This window comes from Corvus hawaiiensis, chromosome 9, assembly GCF_020740725.1.
Source record: "Corvus hawaiiensis isolate bCorHaw1 chromosome 9, bCorHaw1.pri.cur, whole genome shotgun sequence".
Classification (NCBI taxonomy): Eukaryota; Metazoa; Chordata; class Aves; order Passeriformes; family Corvidae; genus Corvus; species Corvus hawaiiensis.
Window position 1 is genome coordinate 1,731,396 of NC_063221.1, and position 26,117 is coordinate 1,757,512.

General features: G+C 48.0%; 1 protein-coding gene across 2 annotated transcripts in view; it reads left to right on the forward strand.

The window, feature by feature from the left end:
• COP1 (COP1 E3 ubiquitin ligase) overlaps window positions 1-15,779 on the forward strand; it is a 124,586-nt gene extending 108,807 nt beyond the window's left edge. For both annotated transcript variants that reach the window (XM_048312580.1, XM_048312581.1), the window contains exons 19-20: window positions 12,764-12,808; window positions 14,674-15,779. In XM_048312580.1, the coding sequence (XP_048168537.1) occupies window positions 12,764-12,808; window positions 14,674-14,691 (63 nt within the window). In that variant the 3' untranslated portion in view covers window positions 14,692-15,779. The remainder of the gene's footprint in view (window positions 1-12,763; window positions 12,809-14,673) is intronic.
• The last annotated feature ends 10,338 nt before the right edge of the window (window positions 15,780-26,117 follow it).

A 26,117-nucleotide genomic window follows, 5' to 3' on the forward strand; every position in this document is an offset into this window, starting at 1 on the left:
CACTGCACTCAGGGCGTTTTTGGAACAATACTTGAGGAGACAAAGTGTCCTATTTCCCAAGCCTAGGGAAGGCCACGTGCTCTGGTACATCTTGCCCAGCCGTGTCTGCACTGCGGGAGGTTTCAGGTCCAGAGTGCTGCACTTGATCCCATTACAGCATTAGCTGGAGTGGATGGTGAAGGAGAGCAGCAGGTTGTGAAATCTTTCAAGATTAATGGAAACTTTTGTTTTACCTTAATTAAATTTCAGTTCCTTAAATCACAGTCCTTTTTCCCAAACCAGCATACGTTATACATAGCATTATTATGGGTATAATTTCATGAAGCTTCTTGGTGTGCTAGTGTTAATGTTTGTGCCTTGAGTTTTCTCTGCAAGAAACCGTTTATCATTTCTTTTATCTCACCAGATCCTGGTGCTGTTCACTTCTGTGGCACATGTGTGTTCCATAGAAGATAAAAGGACAAGATATTTATAAATATATCTTTTTATATAAGTAGTGGCTTATGCAGCTACAGGCTGAGCCATCTTGCAGGTATCCTTCCCTTGTCTGTTCTTACCAGCAAGCAGCCTGCAGCCCTTTGGCTGGAAGCAGCCTGCAGGGATGAGATATTTTTGCTTTCCTGGTGTGTTTCTTCCTATTGCTGTAGCCCTGCTTGCCCCACAGATGTGTAATTCCCCATGCTCCCTGCCTGCAGCCTCAGCTTTACATGTGCTGTCATTCCCTGCTTCAGACAGCCCCCTCAGTGCTGACACTTGGACCTGTGACTCCATTCCCATTGCTATTAAATACACTGTTCTTGGCCTGAAGAGAAATGAAGGGTTTGATTTCCACGGCTGCCAGACTTCTGGCCCATCCAGTAACACAATTAGAAGGCTTGCAGGCGCAGTGAAACCATCATCCTTCTTTTCCAGCTGGCATAAGCAAAACATTTAGAAGAGTTAATGTGTTTATTGAGCACTCAAGTCCCCCTGCAACATTATTTTAAGACCCACTAATGCAATGGTCAGGATTTAAAAGTATGTCCCGAACTTTCAAAGTTGGTTGGTTTGGGATACTGTTGTATCAGGATTTGGCTTTGGTTTGGTGGTGGGATCCCACTTAAAAATGGTTGGGTATGTTCAAGGGATGTTATTACAGATAAAGCATAGAAACTAAATGTCAGAATTCAGGCTGAGCCTTTTTTGATTCTCTGTATCAGACCAGTTTTGGGAGTGGAGGTGGTTTTCATTAGAATGGGGCAAAGAAACTACAATCTGCAGGAGATGTGATTTACTAAGTGGGTTTGCCTGGCAAGGTTTTGGTAGTGGGGGGCTGCAGGGGTTCCTTCTGTGAGAAGTTTTCCCCATGTTCAGCAGAGCCAGTGCCAGCTGGCTCCAGGATGGACACACCGCTGGCCAAAGCTGAGCCCATCAGCGATGCTGGTAGCACCTCTGGGATGATGTATTTGAGGAGAGGTGAGAGGGAATGCTGCACAGCTGCATCAGGGAGAGAGCAGTGAGAATATGTGAGAAACAATTCTGCAGACCCACAGCTCAGCGAGGAAGGAGGGGGAGAAGGTGCTCCTGGAGCAGGAGAATTCCCTGCAGCCTGTGAGGTAGCTGTCCCCCTGCAACCCGTGGAGGTTCACAGGGAGCAGAGATCCCCCTGCAGCCCATGGAGAACTCTGTGCCAGTGCAGGTGGATGCCCAAAAGAAGGATGTGACCCTGTGGGAAGCCCACACTGGAGCAGGCTCCCAGCAGGGCCTGTGGACACGTGGAGAGAGGCGCCCACACTCCAGAGCAGGTTTTCTGGCAGGACTTTTGACCACACAGACTCACACTGGAGCAGTTTGTGAAGAACTGCAGCCTGTGGGAAGGACTCACATTGAAGGAGGTTGTGAGCTGGCTCTAGTGGGAGAGACCCCAGGCTGGAGCAGGGGAAGAGCTTGAGGAGTCTTCCCCTTGAGGAGTGAAGGAACAGCAAAGCCAATACATGATGAGCTGACTGTGGCCCCAGTTCCTTGCCCCTCTCTGTCACTGGGGGGGAAGTGATAGAAAAAATCAGGAGTGAAGCTGAGCCTGGGAAGAAGGGAGGAGTGGGGGGAAGGTGTTTTTAAGATTTTCCTTTATTTCTCATTATCCTACTCTGATTTGATTAGTAATAAATCGGATTTTCCCCAAGTTGAGCCTGTTTTGCTTGTGATGGTAATTGGAGAGTGATCTCTCCCTGTCCTTATCTCGATTCTAAGCCTATTGTCTCCTATGTCCATTTGAGGAAGGGGAGTGACAGACTGGCTTTGGTGGGCACCTGGCTTCCAGCCAGGTCGCCCCACCATACTAGGTGTTGCCCAGACAGACAGCTTGGCTGCCCCAGATTGTTGACAGCCAACCATATAAAATGAACAGTAGCACAGTATGAATCCACTATCGGTTTTAAATAAATTGATTTCATGAGTTTCTGCCAAAGTGTTTCCCTTTTGCTGACCCAGCCAGCCTGGCTCAGCTTGGCTCCCTTCATCATTCCTGACATCACCTGTGATTAACCCATCCTCCTGTATTGATTGCCACCATCTCTGGTTGTGATGCATGAAGTGTTCTTCCACCTTTGCCTTGAGAGGACGATTTCATCTGAGGGGTTTAGGAAGGTTTTTTCCCCAGCCTGTCCCACTAGCACCAGTTACACAGCTGCAAGGCCTCTTTCTCCAGAGGTCAGCTTGGGTCATTCAGGAATTTCCCCTCACTTGGGAGTCTGGTATGAAATTCCCCAAGGGCTGGATGAGCTGTTGAAGCACCTGGGAGCTGCCAGACGCTCTTGTAGGTCTAGGACCTCCGACCACTAGGTGAGTGTCCAGCATCCCATGAGCTTAAGGGTGTGCATAGGTGTGAACTGTGGGGTGGAAAGGTCATAAAACATCCTTAGAACCCTTGGCTGGGGATGGTGTTGGACCCAGTGTGTTTGACCTCACCTGGCTGGCTGTCACAATTGAGGGCTGGTTTTCAGCATGCTTGATAGCAGTGGTTTGTGCCTCAAGTCTTTTTGGGAGAGGAATGCAACTGGAATGGATTTCCCATCAGCAAATACGTAAATACTGCAGTTCCAACAGGAATTCTTCTTAGGAGAGTTAAACCTCAGTGGTCTTCATCCCTGCCTTTTTTCTTCAACACCTCATTGGGAACATCAGGATTAACCTTGGGCAAATCCACCAAGTGTGTTTCCTCGGTTTCCCCACATGTAGGATAATACTTGGCTACCTCACCAGGGCATTTATTACGCTTAATTAATGTTGTAACGTGTCTTTGGTTCCTCTGATAAAATGTGTGGCGCGAATGCAAAGTTGTTTTTACTGATTGGATTGTTAATTAAATGTGCACATATAAATGATTTATTGGCATTAGAGAACTCAGACTTAATAATTTAAAATATTAACATCAAGGTGGTTGGATCAATTTTAAGCCTGTTATCATTCAGCTGTTTAGTGACTGAAACAAATGGCACTGGGAAAGGAAGGAAAGCAGGAGCTGGACCAATGGCTAATGGCTTATTTTGTGGTATTTCTATGTGGGAACCAATTTAATAACGGTGTCTTAATTCTGGTGCCTGGCCCAGGCGAGCTGCTGGCAGCATCAACAGTGTGCTGAGTTTTATAGAGCACAGGAGACATGTCACATAGCAGTGATCCCTCTTGGCCCAGCTGGGAAACCATTTGTCAGCCTTCAGAGGACCATGCTCCAGCTCAGAACAGCAGCTGATGTGCAGTATTAGCTTTTGTGTATCAGGAAAAAGCATGCAAGCAAGGATATCTGGGGCATGTGTGCATCTGTGAGCTGCTGACGTGGATCACCTTCTGCAGCTGGATGCTCCTGGCCCAGCTTTTGTGGTTGTCCCCACAAAATAACATGGGGTTGCAGTCCCTAACCATAAGGCTTCTGCCTGCTTATATCCTTTTGTCCTCTGGGGTTTATCTAGGCAAATGTTTCTTAGATGTGGGAAGGAGCTGTAGCTGACAGCCCAGGCCCAGGGGGATAGATGTGTCATCCTAGCGCACTAACGAGCTCAGGAACCAAGAAGGGAAAGCAGCCTCTAGAAGCAGATACAGTTGGTTGATCAGATACTGGGACCAGAAAGGAAGGCTAACCATCATCTCTTCCCTTTCTGGCCCCAAGGAAGATGTGCACATTGCTGTCGGTGCTGCTGTGTTGGAGGGTTGGAAAGGAAAGGAAACTGCTGTAAGCAGGATTTTCAAAGGTGAATTCACAAGAGGAGGTGGAAAGATGTACCCAGTACTGTGGAAGGGGCAGTTGAAACCAAGAACAGAGGGCTGAAAGTAAGGTGTTGGTGAGAAATGGCATGCCAGGGACAGTGATCTCACAAATACAAAAGCCCTGAAGAACGTGGGACAGATGGTCTTGGAAAGATCCAAGCGTTCTTGCGCAAGTAAGGAAATTGCTGATTCGAGTGTGAAGATGATTTGAAAGAGAGAGCTGAGGAGCGTTGGGTACAGTTGAGCTGGAAGACAAATCACTGACTTGGTAAAAGAAGGAAAAAGAATAGAGGAGATAAGAGGGATGGGAGAAGTACATCATGAGTGTGAAAGAGGCACGAGAGAACCATCTGAACACGAAGCAGGGCTCTAGCAGATTGAAGTGTGCCTTTCACAGGAAGGGCAAGGAGTGTGCTGTAAGTTAAAGAGAACCAAGGAGCTGGGAGAGAATCATAAAATACCATGAGTTAGAAGGGACCCACAGGAATCATGAAGTCCAACTGCTGGCCCTGCACAGGACACCCCAACAATCCCACCACACACCTCAGAGTGTTGTCCAAACACGTACTGAGCTCTGTCAGGCTTGGTGCTGTGACCACCTCCCTGGGGAGCCTGTTCCAGTGCCCAACTATCTTCCTGGGGGAGAACCTTTCTCTCATAAGCTTCCCACCTGCATCCATTTTTTCCTAGTCCAGCAGCTGGGAGCTGTGGTCCTTGTTGTGCTTTGGGACTGGGCTGCATAGCTCTTGTGTTTGTAGGGTGGATTGCTTGTCTTATCTAATTCAGGGTAGCTTGAACTGAAAAGGCTTTTCACATTCTACTGATTTCTGTTTACAGCTCTGATCCCTGATGGTTTGCCACTGGTCTGCACAAAATCAAAATCTGAAAGTACCAGATTTAGATGATGTTTCTGAATACTCTCATACAGATTGGTGGCTGTTTGTCCAGATTGTATATTTTGTTTCTGATGTGAGTTTGGAAGGGCGACATCGGCAATAGCAATATTAATGATAACACCCTGGGGCTTGGTTTTGCCCCATACTGCACTGATGGGCAGGGCAGCCTGACCTTGGCTAGGGAGAGATTAAATACATCACCTCCAGCATGATGTAATGACAATAAACAACAAACAGTAGAAGGGAAAGGGGGGAAACATATTGGCAGGAGGAATGCAGGTCTCAAACCGTGCAGTTGTCAAGCGGTGTACAGCACTGCATTGCCAAATGAATATTTGGGAGTTTTAAGTCTTAAAAGAATTGATGCTAAAACTGTCTTCACTGAAGTAATGCCTTGCCATTTCCTGTGGTTTTGCAATATTGATATTAATGTGTTGCATGTTTATGTGTATGTTTTTTGGATGCTTATAGTAAGCTGTATTTATATACTGCTGCCACTTCCTTCAAGGTCTTGAGCATATTGTTTATGGGGAGCACCTGAAATCCCAGGATTTATGACCACAGGAACAAGTAACTTTAGAGACCTTGTCACAGATAAATGGGCAGTGGAACTCAATATTCCCACACAGAGAGGAGGGGAAGACTTGCCCTTTGGGGGTGCAGGATTAACGCCAAAATAATTTGGTTTTAACATATGTCTCCCTACCTTGCCTGATGGGGGAGTGTGCAGCAGCTGTTAGAGCTGTGTACCTTGCTTTGCAGTAGATGCAGAATAATAAGTGTCTAATGAGATTTCCTCATCTTGGATTCTAAATAAATTAGGTGCTCATCAATAGCAGTTTTGTTCTAGAAGGACTAAATTGCAGAGGCAGTTGCCTGTAATATATCAGCAGTACCTGGGGTGGGCTTTGCTGGCTGGCCTCTCCTGCCTATGCAGAGCTTTCTTTGCCTTCTTCCCATCAGTCTCGTTGGCCTCCATTTCCATCTTGAATTCAGAAGACGGCGTAGAAACAAGGAAATTGATGCCTGTGTGCAGCACTGTATATCTGTGTGCTTCTATTTTCTTCTAGCCCTGCCTTCAGTTGCCTTGTTGATACTGGCTTTTTGAGAGCTACATGCTGCAATGAAAAGGGTGTGCTAAGAAAAAGAGAACTCTCCCTTGGCTGAGAGATAGCTTACTCCTTATTTGAGTGTGTCATCGGAGCAAGCCTTGGACTGCTCTCCTCAGGGCATCCATGTGCTGTGAATACAGACCTGGGTGTGTATGATAACAAATCAGCTTTCAGTTACACAGTGTCTTCTTGTGCTGTGTTTGATCTGAATAGAAGGAGAAAAATGCGTTGTAAAAATGCAAAAATGAGAAGACTGCTTCAGGGAGTTGGAAAAAGGGCTATAGTCATGTGTATTGAGTTGCAACTAGAAAACATCAGACGTGGAAGTGTCAGAAAACTTGACAAGAGGCATCCCAGATACAGAGGTTAAAGTCTAGAATTGCTGAAAAACAAGGGAAGGGATTCAAGGAGATGTTGAATTTCTACCTGTGCCCATTTCCTAGCGAGATGCACTTCATCTTGTGTGGAAGCTGCAAACTCTGCATGATGTAGGATGATGAAAACACTAATTTGTTTGAAAACTTTTTTTCTAAAAAGCTTTACATTGTGCCCATGAATTCTGACATAAGAAGAACCTATACATATGTGCATGTGACTGTAGGCAACTCATTCTACAGAAAGTGAGTCAAAGGAGTGCCATCATCTTTAAATCTGTGGCTCAACGTTTTAAGTAAATATCCTTGTTATGCTGAGTGGGTATAATTGTGTAGCATTTATGGACTTAAAAGCCCAAAAGATTGTGTATTTGCAGCTGGATCTAGAAAGAAGCACAGACAAGACCTTTTTGAGATGTATTGAGTTTTTGCTTTTTTTCTGGGGCCTAAAGAGGCTTTATCTCTGTGTGAACAAAGGAATTACCTTCAGAATGAGATAAAAATACAGTTTCTAAGGATTAAAAGACACAGTTGAGGTGTGCATGTCCTGTTCAGGTTTAATACCTAAAGAGTTGGGTGTTGCTGCTCCTGAAATATTTTGGTACAACATCTTTTATACGTTAGACCTTGTTCTGTAAAGCAGCACTTGGTGTAAAGTAATTAATTTCTGCTTGAGCCTGATGTTCACAGTATAGATAATAAATATTCCTTTAAATTTGTTCAGAAGGGATTAATGTTATGTGAGCATGATGGCATAGAAAGTAAATTCTGGTTCACAGGGAGATAGAGGGTTGTGCACCACTTCAACCAACCCACTGTGCACCTTTCATTGATAACAGTTTTATCACAAAAATAGGAAAAAAACCCCAAAATTTGGCATGCAGCACATTGTCCTGCTGGGAAGGGATCTAATCTAGCAGTTCTGCTTTTCAAAACCTCTTGATTTTTGTACACTTGGAGGTTCATTGTGTTTCCTGGGTTAGAATTTGTAATTTTCTTTCAAAAACAAAAAGCTGACTTGTGTCATACAACAAGAAAATAGCCAGGGCTCAGGGGAATGAGAGTGAAAAGCCATTAGAATCTGCTAATTACAAGATGAAGAGCAGTCAAGCAGTGGTGGTCTATTGGGGAACCACTTCTGCACATTGAGATGTGTGGAAAGACTTTGTGTGTGACGTCGGTGGGAAAAGTTTTGCTGAAATACGTCTTGCAGATGGTCTGCAGCTCGGTCCTAAAAGCCAGCAGCTGAGTAATAGTTGCCACCTTCAGTAAGGTAGGAGTAAATTTGCTTAAATAATGGGCTTTCTGTACAAACAGCACTAGATTTAGTTCAACTATATACTTTTATTCTACCTATAAATAACAGCAGACAATGGCCACTTGAGTGCAAGCTTTCTCACCCCAATGATTTTCCCACTGTATCAACAGCTTTGCTTAATTAGGCTCCAGCTCCTTGGAATAAGTGTTGTGCTTGCCCAACAGTGAGTCTGTCTGCTTGAAAGAGAAGTGCTGACAAACCTGCCATTTGTTAGCCAAAACATCTGCTGGGTAGGGAAGGTGAGAAGTTGTTAATTTAAAATGAGATCTTTAAGAACCCAAATGGTGAATCCATAGAACAAACCTAGCTGAAAATCCAGAAAACTCATGCTTACCTGAGCATGGCTGTGCTGGAAGTTTGAGGTAAATCTTCTTTATTTGTGCAAAAAAGGAAGGATAACAAAGAAGCACAAACATTATGGCCTGTAATTATTTATAATATGGTGAAAGACCCAAAAAGGATTTCCAGTCCATTGTGTGAAAATGTGCACACATAACTTGGAAACGCATCCTGCTTCGCCTGTTCTAATCCTAAGGAACAATCTCTTCAGCTTTTCCTTCAGTGTGGGCTTCTGAATTCCACTTCAAGGACCGATATATGTGTGGGATAACAGGGGAGGAATGGTCTCAGAAAGGATTATATTAAAGGGAAAAAAAATTCTTAGTGATTTGTGCTCATCTTGCCTTTTTTTTGAGCCCTTTTGGCACAGGTTTGATGTCAGCAGAGGAGGACTAAAATGCTCAGCTATGATTTCGCACGAGCCCACTGGTGAGAGGGATGTGTAGCTCCTGCAGCCACAGTGAGGCATCGTTATGGGTGAGGAGGGGTAGCCAGAGAGGAGCTGTGCAGGTGCTGGAGGATGGGCCACAGCTTTGCTGGAGGCTCTGTCCAGAGCTCTTCCTCGCTCCGTAGAGTTGAGTCCGCTTGGGCATCAGTGGGTGTCCCTTCAAGGAGATGTGTGTGTGGTTTCAACAACTGTCCATCTGGGATCACCTTCATCCAGCTATCCTCCCCTCCCAGCAATGCTTTCTTACACAAAGGAGGGGAAGAGCTACAACCTCAGCTGTCTTTGACTCCCTCTTGCACTGGAGCAGCTCTGACAACTTTTCAGTTGTTCAGCTGAATGTCTTCAAACCTCGCAAAACATCCAGAGCATTTCTGATTGTCTTAGTGTTGACTACTCTTGCATGAATACCAGCAGTCAGCCAGACTCTACTTCTCCTCTGCTCCTTTCCTGTACAAATCGCTTCCCCAGGGCCATCCAAAATAGGGCTCATCTAGGAGGGAAGGAAATCAGTGTGCTTCAAAACCCAGCTGTCACCAGGTGAACAGTTCCTTCGAATGATGAATGTAGCAGGTATCTCATCTACTCAGGAAGGTCCTAAACTTGATTTTGTTTTTCTTTGCCATCAAGAATGTGCTGCAAAAAATTCTTTTTTTTTTGGTGCAATCAGTGAAAGTCCCTTCGAATCCTGTGGGTGAATGCTCCAAAGTTACTGTGGGTGCACCAGTCATATTCAGACTGGAGAAACGGGGTTGTGTCAGGTTCAGGACAGAGGTGCTTCTGGTCTGTCTTTGCACTCAAGACCAATTTACTACTTCATTTTACATAATGCTTACCTCCTTGTGAATATGTGTCCAGCCTGTGCAATAACAGAGATTTATGGTGGAGTCAAGTCCTTCCCATGTCAAGGAACTGCCCTTCAGATTTCCCATAATGCTGTCTCTGCAGTCAAAAAAAAAAGGCAGGCAGATGAAGAAAGTTTTTCATAGGTCTTAGCACAGAACTTCAGCCCTGGAGCACGTTAGAGCAGTTCTGGAACTGCACCCTTTATTAATCTTAACATGAGTCCTGACGTGCACCTACATCTGCCAATCAAATTTGTTAATTCATACGTAACACTGAAAGACGAGAAGATGCATAATTTTCACATCCCCAGAGCTTTTTTTTCCATTGCCTTTAGAGGACCAAGATTCTGAAGGTGTCTCCTGTCAGTTCTGTGGCTCCCCCTGGCTCGCTGAGGTGCGGTGCTACCTCCTGGCAGGACTGGAGCGCCCCGCGGGCGTCTCCTCCCATCGCTCCTGACCTGCCGTGCTGTGCAGAGCAGAGGCTGCCGCGTTCCAGCAGGTGACACGGTCAGTGGCTTTCCTCTGGGGTGCAGTAATGCTTGAGATTAGCAGCCACACAGAACAAAATGCTGTTGCTTGCCAGGCAGTAAACCCTAAACTCTTAATTTTTGTTATGTTTGTTCCTTTTTCTTCTTCAATCTTGTTTTAGCAAAGGCAGCTGGTTCCTTCTGCCTCTCCTGCTAAGAGGGGCTGGAGGTGCAAACCACTCATAGGAGAAGATTATTCATGTGTAGAAGAGTCATTTTAATAACTGCTTTCTTCAGAGCAGGATTACTCACTTGGGCTGGATCGTTGAAGATCCTGCTGCCTCTGCTTTGGGAGTTGCTGGCTCCTGCAGGCAGCAGAAATGGAAGGGATGAGTAAGACCAGTCTTTAAACCTTCTTGCCCTGCACAGAAACACCAATTGATTATGGTAAAGTAGAACATGCAGCCACAATGGATGGTGAGACCCTGTTTTTCATGCCTCAGTGATACAGCTGGTCATAGTAGTGTGTTTGGGGAAATAGGTGCTCTGCCAGGTCAGTGGTGACGTGGTTTTCTTTTGAGGTCCTGGTGACTCCATTCATACATGTCCTGGCAAAATGATTGGTTTAATGTGTACATGGCTGTCACGAGTTACAAAGCTACAGATCTAAACAACTTCACGACTTCTTTAGGTGTTTAACACGTCGAGTATATTGACTGTTTTACAGGCAACACGAAAGGAAGTGCATTGTTTCTTTGGAGGATTAAAAACAAGTTACTTAGCTGTGTTCCTGGAGAAGCAGCGCTAGAGTGCCTTAACAAGCAAGTCACTGTTTGTTCTGTGACAGATTTGGTGCTAATTTTGCTGCTGTCTGCTCCTGTTTGCATCTCATGGTTGTGGATGAAAGCAGCAGAGCAGCGATTAGCTCAGACCCTGCTGAAAAAAACCCAACACTCAGGGGCTTCTGAAGAACAAGGGAGTGAGAGTAAATTACCCTCTGGCCTTTTTATTTTATTTAGCAGGTAAAACTGTTTGTTGAAACAGAGTTCATTTACAGTGGCACCCCAGCAGACTGCAGCAGCAGGATGAATTACCAGTCACTCACAGTGCAAGCAGGAATCATTCAAACCCTGCATCATCTGTACTCAGGAGTTCAGGTCTCCTGCACTGCACAGTAGATAGCTGCTGGTCCCTCTCCCTTGCTTCCAGAATCCTATTGGGCATCCTGGTCCCTGTTTCAGTACCCAAATAATATTTATATCTGCATTCCCCCCCTCAGTGGGTTTTGATTTTAATGCTTAACCAGAAGCTGAGCAGTTTACTGGATTAGATTCTTAGCCACCAACTGAACAGAAATTGGAGTATATTTTTCATTTGAGGACATACTTTCTTTTCAGGAGCTTAGACTTGGAGGATCATTAGTGAGATAGTACCAGGAGTTTTAACTAACCCTCTAATGATTGTACCAGGGTGAACAAATCTATCTGTGTCAGTTAGCCCAGTGGTCCACCACAAGGCTACTCTTAGCTGCTCTGTGGATTTTCACAATGAAGGGGATTTTTCTCCCTTTGCCCCAAATCTGGGGGCTGTGCAAAGTCCTGAATTTCATGATGAAGCAGTGCACAGCCAGCTTGGGGCTGTGTTGAGCTGCCTTCCCACTCCCTTTGGAGCGGGGCGTGTTCTAGTCACTAAGTTTATTAAAAATGCATGTGTTAAGCGATGGGATAATTACAGCAAGTTTGGCTGGGGGTGGATAGCAGCAGTGAGAGAAATTTAAACACATCTTTCAGGAAAGATATCAGCTGTCTTGAGAGAAAACAGTTGGCAGCAGGCGGTTCAGCAGCGTGCACTACATCTACTGGCACGGGGCTGGCTGTGGGACACCCATCTGGGGGCAGTGCTTCTCCTTCAGCATGTCTGGGGCTCTTGCCAGCACCCCGGTGCTTACATGCTTTAGGTTATTGGCACCGTGTCATTCCTTTGGATTTCCCTGTAGATTTTGGATAGGATTTTGGCTGGGGAGGGTGCATCTGTGCTTACTGGTCACGTGAGGAATGTGGTCTGGAGAGAAGATGCTCTCTCTCCTTCAGCTTTTGCCTGGGGGTTGCCTGACTGATGCAGCAGACCATTAATTTGCAGTCAACCAGGATATCTCCAAATGCGACTCCATCAATTGGCAGGAGGTAAAGAGATGCTGCCTCTCTGCTTAAGGCAGGGCTGGAGCCCTCTCTGTTTATCTTCCCTCTCAAACTGGGTGCACCTGCTATTGCTCTCTAATCTCTCCTCCTCTTTGTTTTACTCATCTGCAGCCTCCTGTACTCGGAGCTGGAGGGGTTTTGAAACGGTGATTAGTTGGTTTCGTTAGGGTGCTGGAGACCTTTGTCCATAGGCTGCCAAAAGATGAAAATAACTATTATTTTTATTAGTCCACCTCACAGGGAGGCTGTGAGATTTAGTTCATGTTTGTAAATTGCTTTGGAGATTCAAAGCTCTGTACAAGCACTAAGGATTATTGCTTTCTAATTCTTCAAGGTAGTTTAACTTATGAAGACTTCTAGCCTTGAAAGCATCTCAGATATAGGAAGAGTTAAATCCCTTTGAAATTAGATATACTTCTAATGTTTAAGATAAAAATAACTTCTTCTCTGCTGCTTCATCCAAAAAAGGGGGGCAATAAAAGTAATGGCAGGTTCTGATAGTGCCTCTTTTTTTTTTTTTTTTCCAGGAGTCCAACGTGCTTATTGCTGCTAACAGTCAGGGTACAATTAAGGTAAGTTATTTTACACATCTCGCCTCTAAACACTTGAATCTGTTGATAGTAAAGAGCAAGGTCAGAGACACTGAACAGCCAGGAGAAACCATTAGAGAAGGTCATCTTGGCTGTGGAGGTTTGTAATTTAAATGATGTATTTGCATCTGGCACACAGTGGAGCGAGCAGGCAGTGCCCCAGCAGTGAAACCAGTTGCAGTGAGGTGTGGAAGAGTTGCTGGTGGCCATCCAGCACCCGCTGCTGCTCCTTGGGGTCCTGGCACCACAGAGAGCCTGGCACAAGCACCTCCCCAGGCCGCAGAGGCTGAGTGTTAACTCACCAGCGTTAACCTGAGCCCGTCCTCTGGCTGCTGCAGGTGCAGCAGGGCTGAGAGCTGAGCTGCTGGTGTGCAGGTGGCTGGAGCAGGGCAGGAATGAGCACGGATGCTCCCTGTCTCTGCTGACTCTGGTGCTCAGACAGGCAGTAACCATGCAGCAGCTGCCAGCACGGAGCTTTGGGAAAGCATCAGCCTTCCCCGTGCACCGAGATGCCAGCGCAGTGCCAGGTTTTCAGCGCTTGAATTAAGTCTCCCAGAGTGTCTGTTCAATGCATTTCCATCCATGGAATGTCAGGTGATGATAGGGAAAAGACTGCCCTTCTTTATGTGTCCCTCAGCCAAGGCAGTACCAAACTGAACCCAAACGCAGAACTTCATCCCACATTCTACACAGCAGCACTGCCCTCCACCCATGCTGTTAGGTTTAGTGGTTAATGCCCTAAGCCTGTAGCCCAGACCCCTGGCAGCGTTCTGGAGCTGCTGCTAAAGGGGTTTACCTGCTGTCTGCAGAGTCATACACTGCATTGTCACTGTCATGAGGCTGAGGTCCTGATTGTCCCTCACATTCCTGAGGCAGTAGCAGTTCTCTGGAGCCATACCAGAGCTGCTGGTCTGAACCACCCTGGAAAAATCACCAAGAATGCAAGAATGGTGAGAGACCCAAGTGGTCTGTGTTTAACTGCGTGTCAAGATTTTTTTCCCCTTTTCTTGGACTCAGGTGGCTGGGTTACTCCTGCTGTTGCAGCATGTGATGCTGTAGCCTCTCATTCATAGGGTATTTATCACATTCTGGAATTGGTTGGTGGTCACTTTGCTCACTTCCTCCTTAGTAAAATGGACAAAATGCACTGACACTTTTGATATTTTGAAGTGAATCCAGCAGCAAGAGCAATGATTAGAAAGGAGAGGTTTTGCTCGTGCACTTTGCTTGTTAATGAGAGAAGGTAGACAGAGAGAAATGTGCAAACAGCCAGGGCTGTCAGAACTCTGGTGTCTCCATTTGCCTTTGGCAGCATGCAGCGGGAAGGTGGGATGGTCTGGGAGAGGCCTGGGTTTGCCCAAACCCACACCACTGTGGGGACAGATGCCATACTGGGCATTACCCATGAGCTACAGCTCTAGAGCTTGTCCCAGTAAAGCCCAACCAGGCTAATGCAGACTGTGGCAGCCCCACAGGCACTTTTCTGCTGCCAGAGGCTGCTGTTCCATCCCAGCCTGGACAAGGGAAACAAGAGCACAGAGGGCTGGGATGACAAAAGCTCTGATCTCTGTTACAGGATTTCCAAGAGCTGTGTGATTGAGGGGAAATGAGGCATCTGTGGATGGTTTTGCTTCATGGCTAATTTATCATCACACAAGCAGACATCAAAATTGGGATGCTTGCCAAGTGCTTATCCCATTTGTGGGATATTATTGCATGCTGGTGAAGAAAGGGTAAGGGGTGGAGATGGAAGGGTCAGTCCTGTCTTGGTGATCTATTTGCTGACGTAGGAAATACCGAATGTCATAAATTCCTATTCTAAATGTCTCGTCTTCCTTACTAATCAGGTACTGGAGCTGGTATGAAGGGTTTTCTCTCAAGGCATGAGGTACTTGGTCCTGCTGATATGCTACAGTATTCATCTGGGAACCACAGTGGGACAAGAAACCAAAACCACCTTGATGTTCCTCCCCAAAACGATCATGTTTGGGTTTTTTTCCATTTATGGACTTTCTAGGACATTTTGAGATACTGGTAACACCAGTGAACTGTGCCATCAACATTAACTCCACAGACTTTGCTGGTGGTGGTGGTGGTATGGTTGTCTAATTTTTATGATAGGAAAACAAATTCTTTTAAATAAAAACAAAAAGGAGTAATAAAATTTATTGAGCCACAAGCTGAAGCTGGAAGATTGTCTTGTTGCATAAGGGAACGGATTTACTTGTGAAGGGAGCTTACGGGAGCACACAGGGCTGTCCTCAGTTGCACATCTCCAGTTACGTTCATCTGGACTCTTCTTCATCCTCACTGGAAAAAGAAAGTCTCTAAGCCTTACTTGGACACGCAAGCAATTCACTTTGAAATCCCATCATGGTATGGTTCTGTTGTTCCTTTGATTTATTAATTATTTTTTAGATGCATTATATGTTGAGAAATGTCACCGAGGTTGACACCGTTGGAGACCGAAGTCCTCTAGTCATCAAGAAGAGAAGGACACCTTCCCCTTCCTCCTCTCCTTAGACCCCTTCCTTGCCCCAAAGGGGCAGTTCTGAAGGAGAGGATTAAGTTTCATGTGGGCCACCTGCCAGCAGCAAGATGCTGAGATGAGGGGGCCTGCAGTTCCTGGGACCTGGACTGACCTTGCCAAGACATCGTGGGATCAAGATCTGCCTCCCACTGGCCTGGCTGTGTCTGGCTATCTCAGCTACAGGAGGAAGCTTCTAGATCCAGTTACCAAAGCCCTGCACCACTCAATCACCTGTGTGGTCTGGTTGTGTTTGCCCCTCTCTGCACACCGTGGAAGCCAAGCATTTTGAATGTTGTAATAAGAGAGGGGACACAGTTGGTTTGTAACGTGTTTTCAGAGCCATGATATAAGTAGCCTTATTTTTAATGGTCATGCATACACTTAATTGTACATATGGAGGGGGAATAAACCATGAAGCTGGGAGTCGTTGTTGCTTTCTTGGCAGGATAGCAGAGCAGATAAGAAGGTGCAGACGGTCGTCACGAGCAGCAGCCAAGCTAAACTGTCAGGATTGCTGCCAGAACTCGTTAAGCTTGCAAGTGGATTTGGTGGGCGTTACGTCTTTTCCCTGCCGTGAGTACCAAAGGTTCAGTGCAGACAGTGGTACCTGTGGGAGTGTTCTGGTTTGCACACACATTCTCTCTCCGTTCATTGCCTGCAGTCCGTGTCAGCAAAGCAAGGCTCTGCTGTGGTCATGGGCTACCCATGCAGGAGCCCTAACAGGCCTCGTGTCTTGCAGGTGTTCAAAGCCTGATTCTGATCTTCCCAGGAGCATTGTGTGATCTTCTCACACCCTTTGCTCACAGAGCAGGGAGGAAGAGCAAGGATGCTCTTGATATGAATAAAGAAGCAGGGATGAAGCCTTATAGCAGAACTGGGGACAGCTCCTGTCCTGGTTCAGTGCTGGTGCACGTTTCTAGAGGGTCATCTACGCTCCTTCAAAGGTAGAAGGATGTGGGGCACACCACCAGTAGCTTCTGGACAGTCTAGTCCAGTGGGGAGAAAAGTGCTGCTGAGCTCCAAGGGAGGGGTGGTGGATGGCTTTCAGATGCTGCATGCTGGTTTTCTTCCATGATTTCTGGTGTGTCAGTGGGGGTGAGAGTGAGGAGAGAAGGAAAGGAGAGAGGAGAGAGCACGCCAGCTTGTGTCCTGCTCAGAGTGCTACCTGCAGCTCTCTGTTGTATGAGTGAGCCGAGTCACTGTGGCGGAAGAAAACAAAATTGGTTCCTTCTGCCTGATGGCAGCTGTCCGACACGTCACACTGAGCACTAGTTTGATTTCCATTTTGCTGCATTTTAAGAGCATTTGGTGTGGAGTGACAGTGCTGAGCATCCATCCCAGCCAGGCCCCTCCAAAGGCAGGGCTGATGTGCTGAGCCATTGCCATTGCTCTTCCTGCTTCCCCTGGTTTCAGGTGTGGGTTTTCCCCAGCCTCTGGCTTGTTTATCAATGCCTACTCATTTATTTTGCAAACTGCCATGGCTGCTGTTGTAGCCCAGCCTGGTGCCACGCAGCTGCTGTTGGCAGGTGACCTCATTCCTTCTCTCCCCCCACTTGAAGATCCTCTGTGTTTTAAATTGAAATTGCTCTGACAAAGCTGAGATCTTTAAACAGGAGAAAAAAAGCAGCTGTTTTGAATGCTGTAAGGTTACTCCTTGAATTAAACAGGGAAAGCTGTTTAACAGCGGCCGCCTTTATTTCTTCGGTTTTCATTCTATTTCAATCAAGATAAAATGCAAATTTGGTGTCTGGCCCTAATTAGAAACACAGCAGCTCATAAACACAAGTTGATGGCATTTTTTTGTCTTCGTCTCTTTGTCACAAGAGGTAATGCTCCTTATTTTAATCCCCTTAATTTTCTTTCCTTCAGGTAACTCTTCACAGTTGACATATTAAGTCACATATAATTACTGTAATTTTGTTTGTTTTTTTTAAACAGCGTGTGGTCAGTATTTTTTTTAATTAGACACCTCCTCAACAAATGGTTCCTGCCAGGTTTTCAGCCTTTTTAGAGTTGGGGGATGATTGACTTTGGGAGGGATGTACAGGGGTCTTTGGTCCAAGCCCCTGTCCTGAGCAGAGCTTACTCAAAGTTGGATGAGGTTGCTTCAGGGCCTGGAGATATTCACAGTTCAACCAGGCAAGGATTGGAAATTCCTAAGTCCCTCTGGAAAACCTGTTCCAGCACTTAACCAATCTCCTTGTGAAAATTAATTGCAGATGGTGGGCACTTGGAGGCTTTAGTCTCACTTTCTTTTGAGAAAACCAGCTTACAAAGCCCTTGACTGGAAACTGCCCCAGAACGGTTTTGCCTCCAGCATTCGTGTCCTTGCGAGAGGTGGTGAGTCAGATTTTTCTTTGAGAAAGGGAATTTCAAACCTTTCTTGGCCAGCCAGCCTCTTCAATTAATTTTAAAGCATTTAACAGAAGAGTAGGAGGAACATGCCTTAGTGCTAAAAAAAAATTCAGTGCTGGAGGGAATTGAAAATGATGGTCAATGGGAAATTTAAATTAGTATCAACATGTCAGGACTCTGCTGCAGTGAGTGCAGCCAGCTGCTAATGCCAGTGTTTGACCCGAGTGCAGAGCCTTGTTTGTTTAGGGTAATTTTGTTTAACTATGAAAGGTCATAATGACATCAGCAGATAATTGGGAAGGCAAATCTCACTCCTTTCCAGCTCAAAAGTGCTCTTTCCTTTCTCACTACTTTTCTGGAGGCCAGAAACACCCAGCAAGGACCTGCCCAGCCCAGGGGTGAGTAGAGTGTTCACTGTTTGCTTTGAAGAACTCATCTCGTGTGTCAGCAGCAGCCGGCGTCCTGGCGGGCATCCAGAGGAGGTGACTGCATCCTGCTCCTGCCAGCCTTCACCACTGCCTGCAAAGACTTTTCCTCGAGGCCAGCCTCATGGGATGCTCCTCACCTGATCTCAGAGAGGGATTTTCCTTCCTCTCAGCAGTGTCCTGCACTTGTTAATGGGTGGAGCATCTGTAGAGGTCAGGGAGTGTCACCTGCTTCAAATGCTGAGGATCTGAGAGGTTTGGCTGGTGGGAGGGTGTGCTTGAGACCATGGGAATCCAGAAATTACAGCAGCACCAGTGGCGTAAGGGGCAGAGCCCACATCTATCTTCTTGGTGAAGCACCTGTAGCCCTAGTCCCCCCAGCCTTCTGCTAACCATCACCACATGGTTTGCTTTAATTTTGCTTTCAGAGGGAGCTGCAAATGCTTGAAGTGATGATCATCTCTTCCCTGTTCAGTTACAAGGCAGTACTGGGGTAGGTTAAGTCTTTACATTCTTCATAAGTTAATTTAAAAATGGTTAGTTGGGTTAAAGCAAGATGAATTCCCTGCTCTGTGTGTTAACCAGCCATTTGACCTGAGTAGGTCTCACCAAAAAACTCTTTCAAATCTCTCCGTCTTAACTTCCACATCTTAAATCTGGCTCTGGCTGATGGCTGGCCATTGTAACTCAGCAGAGGCGGGACAAGAATTTGCCCCCCAACATCAAGCAGCAGGGAAAACTACTTAGGAGGGGGAAAAAAAGTGAGGGCTTTTTGACATCTCTTAGAAATAAATTGTGAGAAAGAAAACTTAAGTATGAACTTCCCTTGACCAGTGTGCAGGGGAAGGGAAGAAGGTGGTTCCACCTCTCCCAGGAGCGCAGCGTCTCGCGGGGCTCCCAGTATCACGAAGCTTTCAGGGCAAGGAGGGCTCCATATGCACATCACAGCTTCTAATCTGCCTGGAATAGAAAGTTTGCAGCGTGCCTGCTACCGTCAGTGGGCTGTGGTGGAAAATAGCTCATCAGGGAGTGAGGCAACAAAACCAATCTCCTCTGCTAGCTGCTTGCCTAAAACCTCTGATCCATGCAGAGAGAGACAGGTTTTATTCGTCTCCCAGTTCTGCCTTCCCTAGTGTCTCCCCAGTCTGTTCAGGGAGTTGCACTACCTCGATGCTCTTGTTTGACTCCCAGAATTTGGGGGTGGAGACTTGCATGAATAGCAGAGGAGTGTGAGCACCATGAGCATCTCTAACACCATCATCCTCCCTGAAATCCCCCCAGTGCCTCTGCCCATCTGAGAACTGGGGAGCACACGCTCTCATAAGATTCTTTCAGGCAGAAAGGAAATTATTGGGAAATAATTTTGGAGGTAAAGGCTGTCCTTAGGAGGCACGAGTAATAGCACGTGACAGCTGACACTGAGCCAGCAGCATGAGCCCAACAGGAGTCCCAAACCCACAAGCACTGATGTGCCCTTGCAGCCCCAGGAGCTTCTAATTCATTAATTAGAAGTGTTCATTTCAAGATTACCTCATCATAACCCCCTCAGCATCGAGAGTCTCCCAGAGAGGGCCAACCACCACGCTGGGCCTGCAGGGAGCCACAGGAACACTGCTGGGCTCTGATGGACCGAGCCATGGAGGTGTGAAGGCACTGGTCAGTCCTGTGTGTCCCCTTCTCCAGACCCCACGGAGAGGACAGTGACCACTGGAGGGATGAGCAGCTCGTGCTGCAGGCATGATCCCAGCACCTGTCTCTCCACTGTGAGATGTGCGGGGATGGGGAAGGAAAATGTTCAGCAACTCTGATTTTTGTCCTTAGGGGCCTTATTTCAACAACACGTTTGTCTTGATTACAGTGCTTAATCTGACTTGTCAAAATCTCCATAAAACCATTTAGGGTGTTTAAGAGGGAAAATACACTCCTTTTATCCCCTCAGATCTGAGCAGGAACTGGTCTGAAGCCACCAGCCCCACTGCTCCTGTCCCACTACCAGTGTCCTGGGTCAGAGACGTGCTCAGGGTGCTGCCTCCAGGGATGAGCCCTCAACACCCCCAGCGTGGTGCCAGGGCTCAGCAACCCATTGAGAGTTGTTTTGTTTATTGCTTAATAGCTATGAAAACAATTACCAAGAGCCAGTGGCTCTTTCCTGGTCCTGTGGTGACCAGAAAACATCCTGAAGCTGGCATTGATCCGCAGAGAGCACAGCAACCCCTGGCTGAATGGGGCAGGGGATGCTGAGGGGAAGTAAAGTGGGGCTGACCCCTCACAGTCACCAGAACATCACGCTCGAGCTGGCACCAGACGGGGTGAAATGGGCCAAAGCCCAGCAGACCGTGATGGCACAGCCCCAGGGAGGGCTCTGAGTCCTGGGAGGGACGTGGGACAGCGCTGCCCGGGGCTGTGGGGAAGGGAGGGAGGGAACCCCTGCTCCCCAGCTCTGCACTGAGGAGGAGGAGAGCTGATTTCCAGGTTCTTTAAATGGGATGGGAAATGGTGGGTTTACCTTGCTAGAGAAGGGCAGTGGGGCCAGGAAGAGTTCGGAGCACCACGTCTGTTTTGTGAGGTCTTTAGAAGCAGCTTCTGTCTGATGCTAGTGGAGAAGACATCCCTGTGTGTCCCAGCTCAGCCAGAGAGAAGAGGAGAGGATAGCATCGATTACAACCTGTCCCCCCCTCCTTTTCTCCTGTTCAGTTTTTTTCCCTGTAGGAGATTAATGGGAACTCTTTGTCTTCTAACATGACTGTACCTTATGAATTCTCTGTCTCATCCTCATCCTTTAAATTATCCACATAATAAAATATGTATTCAGTGATTCCAGGTCATAATTTGATCTGCTTAGGGAAGAAAAGGAATGATAGAGAAGGGTTGCCAGCATGCTCAGCTCTCCTCCATTTATCTTTATTTATCTTCTTTTTTTTTTCCTAACAACTTGTGTGCAGCCAAGTGATGGAAATTCCAGTACCTGTGTGCTGGTTGCTTGCAGGACAAGCATCCCCCTCATCCCCCCCAGCTCAGCAGGACCCACTGAGCTGCTCTGGCTGCCGCCATCTCCTGGCAAAGGAGATGTTTGAGGTGGTGAACCATCCCTGTAACTCCTGCCTTGCCCTCACTGCTTCTGGAATCAGGTTTATCCGACTGTAAAATGGGCACAAATTTGCCTCCATGCCAACCCCACACGTGCGTTGGTTCCTGCAGGAAAGTGGGTCTGCAGGAGTAAAGCTGGAGGGGCACATGAAGCACTCGGGATGTGTCCAAACTGCTGGCAAAGGCAGAATGGCATGGCCTTATCCCAAGGCACAGACATGGGGTTAAGGTTCCTTCCTTTGTGCAGCTCCTGTACAGCTCTGGAGCTGCCAGAGTTTCATTGTAATACCAGATTTAAGGTCTGAACATGGGTTTTAATTATTTCACTACATTCCTGTGACATCTAAAAAGCCTTGTGCATGGCAATAGCAGCGCTAAAGGGCATTTTGCACTTTGAAAAACCCCAGGAATCTGTAATGTCCTGATGTCGCTGAGGTATGCTGCAATTCCCCACAGGGCTGGAAGGAGGAGGAGGAAGAGGAGGAGGGAGAGGGAGTCCAGCACCGCGCAGCCAGTGAGGGGACATCTCCAGTCCAGTGTGCTCCAGGCATGGAGCACCCCCGAGGCTCTCATGTGGAGGAGTAGGAGACAGTTTGAGGTGGGAGGGGGCTTGTCCTCTTCTGCACAGGGGCAAGGAGACTGTCCCTGAATGAGTGACTGTGCCGAGAGCATTCGATAAATCCTTGCACTTAGCCATGCACCAGTTTCCCCCGTGGCTCTTTCCATAGCTGTTTGTCTGTCTGGGGGCCCGCAGAGCCTCTTCTGATGGGATGCAAAGCCTCGGGTTTCAATGGCATGGGCTGGGGGAGGGCATCAGCGCTGCTTCTTGGAAGGCAGGAATCTGGGGGAAAGCTTCCGAAAGGAGGCTTCAGGGAGCTTCAGCACCACTTGTTCTGAGCCCCCAGAGGCTGCCTGCCTCTTGCCTGTGCTGTTAAGGGCTGTTTGTTCCTGCCAGTGTGTGGCACTGCCCATGGCTGAGAAAGCAAAGGCTCCTCGCAGCGATGATGCTTTAACGATGATGAAGTGTTGCCGCAGGCATTGCCTACCCTGGACAGGTAAAGAGGGGCAAAAGCCAGATTGGCGCTGCCCACCCAGGGAAGGAGCACAGCTCCGGGCATTTCTGAGCAGCCGAGGCCTTGCTGCTGCACCTCCTGCTGGGAGCAGCGGGACAGAGGGGGAAGGAAAAAGTGAAGACAATGTCCCAAAGCACCCGGTGTGATTTAGAAAGCTGGGAGCTGTTGTGCTTCGCCAGGGTACAAGTGTCTGGGCTTGGATAAACCCTTCTGCTGGGTTGGCCCTGGCAGCAGGGGGAGACTTCCAGCTTGCTTTGCTTGGCAGAACCTCAGGATGCCAAAGGGGTTGTGCTGTGTTTTGTCAAGGGAGGAGATGCTCTATCCAACACCTGCTCTCGGTCCCTGCCTGCCCAAATTCCCTGCTCCTGCCTGCAGCCTGTCCTCTGGGCAGGCTGCAGTCTCCATCCTGGTGAGCCAGGAAAGCCACTGGTTGCTTTCCAAGTTTTCTGCATGTTTTGAGGCTGGGGGTGACAGCCCCGTGGCAGAACCCCCTGCCATCAGAGCAACATGCTACCCCACAGCCCTGCCAGCCTGGGTGCAGCTCCTGCTGGGCTCTGGGCTCCAAGAGGGACCCTCAGAGGAACGAGCCCCTGCAGGGTGGCACCTCTGTCCCCTCTCTCCCTGTGGCTGGGCATCTCAAACATAATGGAGAGGTATTTGGGAATGTATCTGAGCACAGGCTGGCAACAAAGCGGCTGTTAAATGCAGGGAGACACCGCTGATGCTAGGGAGGAGCAGAGAAATCACTGCCAGCAGCCCCCTGAAACCCAAGGATGGGGCACAGCTTTGCACCCGCTTACCCCCACAGCAGCAACCAGCCTCCCTGATTCCCCATGGGTGACTGAATTCTCCTGGGCATGCTCAAGGAGGAGCTGGAGATAGAGAAGGGTGGACAAAACCAACACTTAATGCCAGGAGCTGCCATGTCCTGTGCCTCTCACAAGGAGCAGTGTGTCTCCATGCTCTCAGCATCAAAGCTGCGTCTGTCCTTAACATGCGAAATCAAAGAATCCATTTGGTTTCTTGTATGCTCCTGGTGATCCCTAAGCACAGGTTTATTGGATATTTTCTGAAAAGTCTCCTCTCCTAATGGGAATTATGTATACAGGCATGCTGGCTGAACACGCCTGCTGCAGGAGTTGTGCTTCCCATCAGTGCTGGTCTATAATATTGATATTTATTAGTCACATATAAAACGTTAGGCACTGTTTGGTCATCACAAGACCAACTTCCCCCAGCTTCACAGCAAAGGTGTTTGCTTCTCCCAGGTCAAAGATGGAGGCAGCCTCACGGGCAGCACAGGTTGGAGCTGCTAGCACATCACCCACCTGAGCTTGCTTGCATTTCCCACCGCTGGAGCATCTCAAGGTCTTTCTCCTCTCCTTTGCAAACACAAGCTGCACTAAAGGAGTTCTTTGCAGTGCACTGGGGAGTGGCATTCCCAGCCCATCACCCGGAGGATTGAAGCCCTGGGGAGTGGCATTCCCAGCCCATCACCCGGAGGATTGAAGCCCTGGTGCTATGGACTAATAAAGCACCGGAGCTGCCTTGCCATAAAGCTCACATCTGTTTTGTGGGATGGCTTTTTGGCTCTGTTGCCATTCTCTGCACCCCTGCCAGTGCTCACGTTCAGTGAACCATTGCATGGTAGCAGATAATCTGGAGGCTTTGATTGGAGGGTTTATTGCTCTCGTGATTATAGTCAAACCTTTTTAATACCACCTTTGGTTTACACAGTGCTGCTCCCTCTTTATCAGAGACACACAGCCCCGTGTGTCCCAGTGAGTCCCTGCTGTCAGCCCCCCATGGCCCCTTATTCTGAGCATCCCCCCAGGGCCCTGAGCACCCTATTCACGGCTTCAAGTATCTCCCCAGAGCCCTGAGGATCTGCCCTAGGTCTCCAGACTTCCACCCTAGAACGTCAAGAACCCACCCAGAGCCCTAAGAACTTCCCCCCGCCGTGGCCCAAATAACCCCGCCCCATGGTGCTGAGCATCTACCCTGGGTCCCCAAATATCCGCCCCAGCCTCAAGAATCCTTCCATAGCCTTGAGCATTCCCCCCGTGGGGTTCAAAGGGGCTGCAGTGCCTGGGATGCTCCCCTTCCCAGAACGAGCCCTGCGGGCTGGAGACCTCTCCAGGACTATTCAGCCTCCCTGGGTCTCTGTGTGGGGAAGGCAGTGTCTGTCCTTGTCTATAATTGAAATAGATGGAATCGGGACGGATCAACATCTAATTCCTCGCCCGGGTGAGTGGAGACATATGTTTAATTTTCTGGTAATTCAGGCTGGGAGCCGGGTTGGTTCCTGTGCGCGCACGGAGGGATCGCCGCCGCCGAGAGGCGGCTCCGCTCCGCACACGCAGCTCTGCACAAGAGCAGCTTCTCCCTGGGGCTGCAGTCCCCTGCCTCCCTGAGAGGAGAAGGAATAAAAGCCTTCTCCCCAGCTTTTTCTGCAGAATTCCCATGGCCACGCACCCCCAGGGAAACAGCAAGGATGCTCAAAGCCCAGGGAAGCGGGTGGGCACTGGCTACAGATCTCTTTCCACCCAGATTTTTTTTTTGAGGGATATGCTGGGAGAGGAGCAGCAGGAGGGGAGGGATGGGAACAGCAGAGGCTCACTGCTGGGCATCCCCCCAAGACTACACAGGGAAGATATCTTGGGGCTTTCAGGCCAGTCCACAAGGTCTCCTTCACTGGAGAGTGCTTTCCCTAATACTGATGGAAACCCCTGGAGTATCCTCGAGGCTCAGTTCCCACTGGCATCAGCAAGGCAGGCTTGTGAAACACGAGGGTGCTGTGTGGGTGACTGGCCCAGAGTCCCAAAATGAGCATGAGCAAAACAGAGAGAAAAGGCATTTGAAATGATCTCCCAAATAATTTTTCTAAATTAAGGTCTCTAGTTCTCCCCAGCATGGCCCCCAGGGACCCCTTCAGACCATCCATGCCTCATGCAAACCATATGCTCTTCCCTCCAGACACCATCCCTTGGAAAAATTCTTGTGTTGGCTACAAAACAAGCACGTTTCCCATTTTGGGGTGTACTTTGCTCTGAAGTACATTTAAGAGCAAGGAATTTTGTCTGTCTCTCCTCAGCATCCTTAAGGTTTTGTTAAGGACCCTCAAGGAGGGGTGACAGCTTTGGGCTCTGCTTGACCCTGCTTTTCCCTTGCACCATCACTGCACAGGAATTAAAGCACGTGGTTTTCACAGCCAGGCATCCTGCTCCGAAGGACTGGGGTGAGAAACTGCTCCTTCGTGCATGGCCACACCCAAAACACATGAGTTTTGGGGATATTGCCCTTGGCTTTGACTTGCAGGCTCGTTGTCATGGCTGGAAGGTGAAGGAGGGCAGTGACTCCTCTCCTCCAGCTGGAGAAAGCCAGGAGGGCCTGATCACGTATTTCAATCTTGCTTACGTATGGCTTCTTGGGTTTTCTCCCATCAGCGTGGTCCAAGGAACGTGATTTTTGCCATGCTGGTGCATCTGTAAAGCCAAAGCTGAAATATCTCGTTTCCAACTAAGGCTTTTGCATGATAGTCTGGAAAGTTGCCTCTCACCTCACTGGTGGCACTCAGGATATATAGGTCAGCCAGGTTTAGTTATCTCTGCTGTCTGGGACCACTGAAAAATCCCTGCTGGCTTCCTTAGAGTGGTGGGTTTCACTCTGTGTAGGATGTCTGTGTGTGTAGCTGAAGGTACAGGACTCCCTGCACACCTAAGAGGGTACTTACCTACAGAGCTGAACAGCTCATCATTATTAATGGCCTTTGCATCTCTCACTGAGCTTCCATTTTATGGAGGTGGGAGGTAGATTAGGCA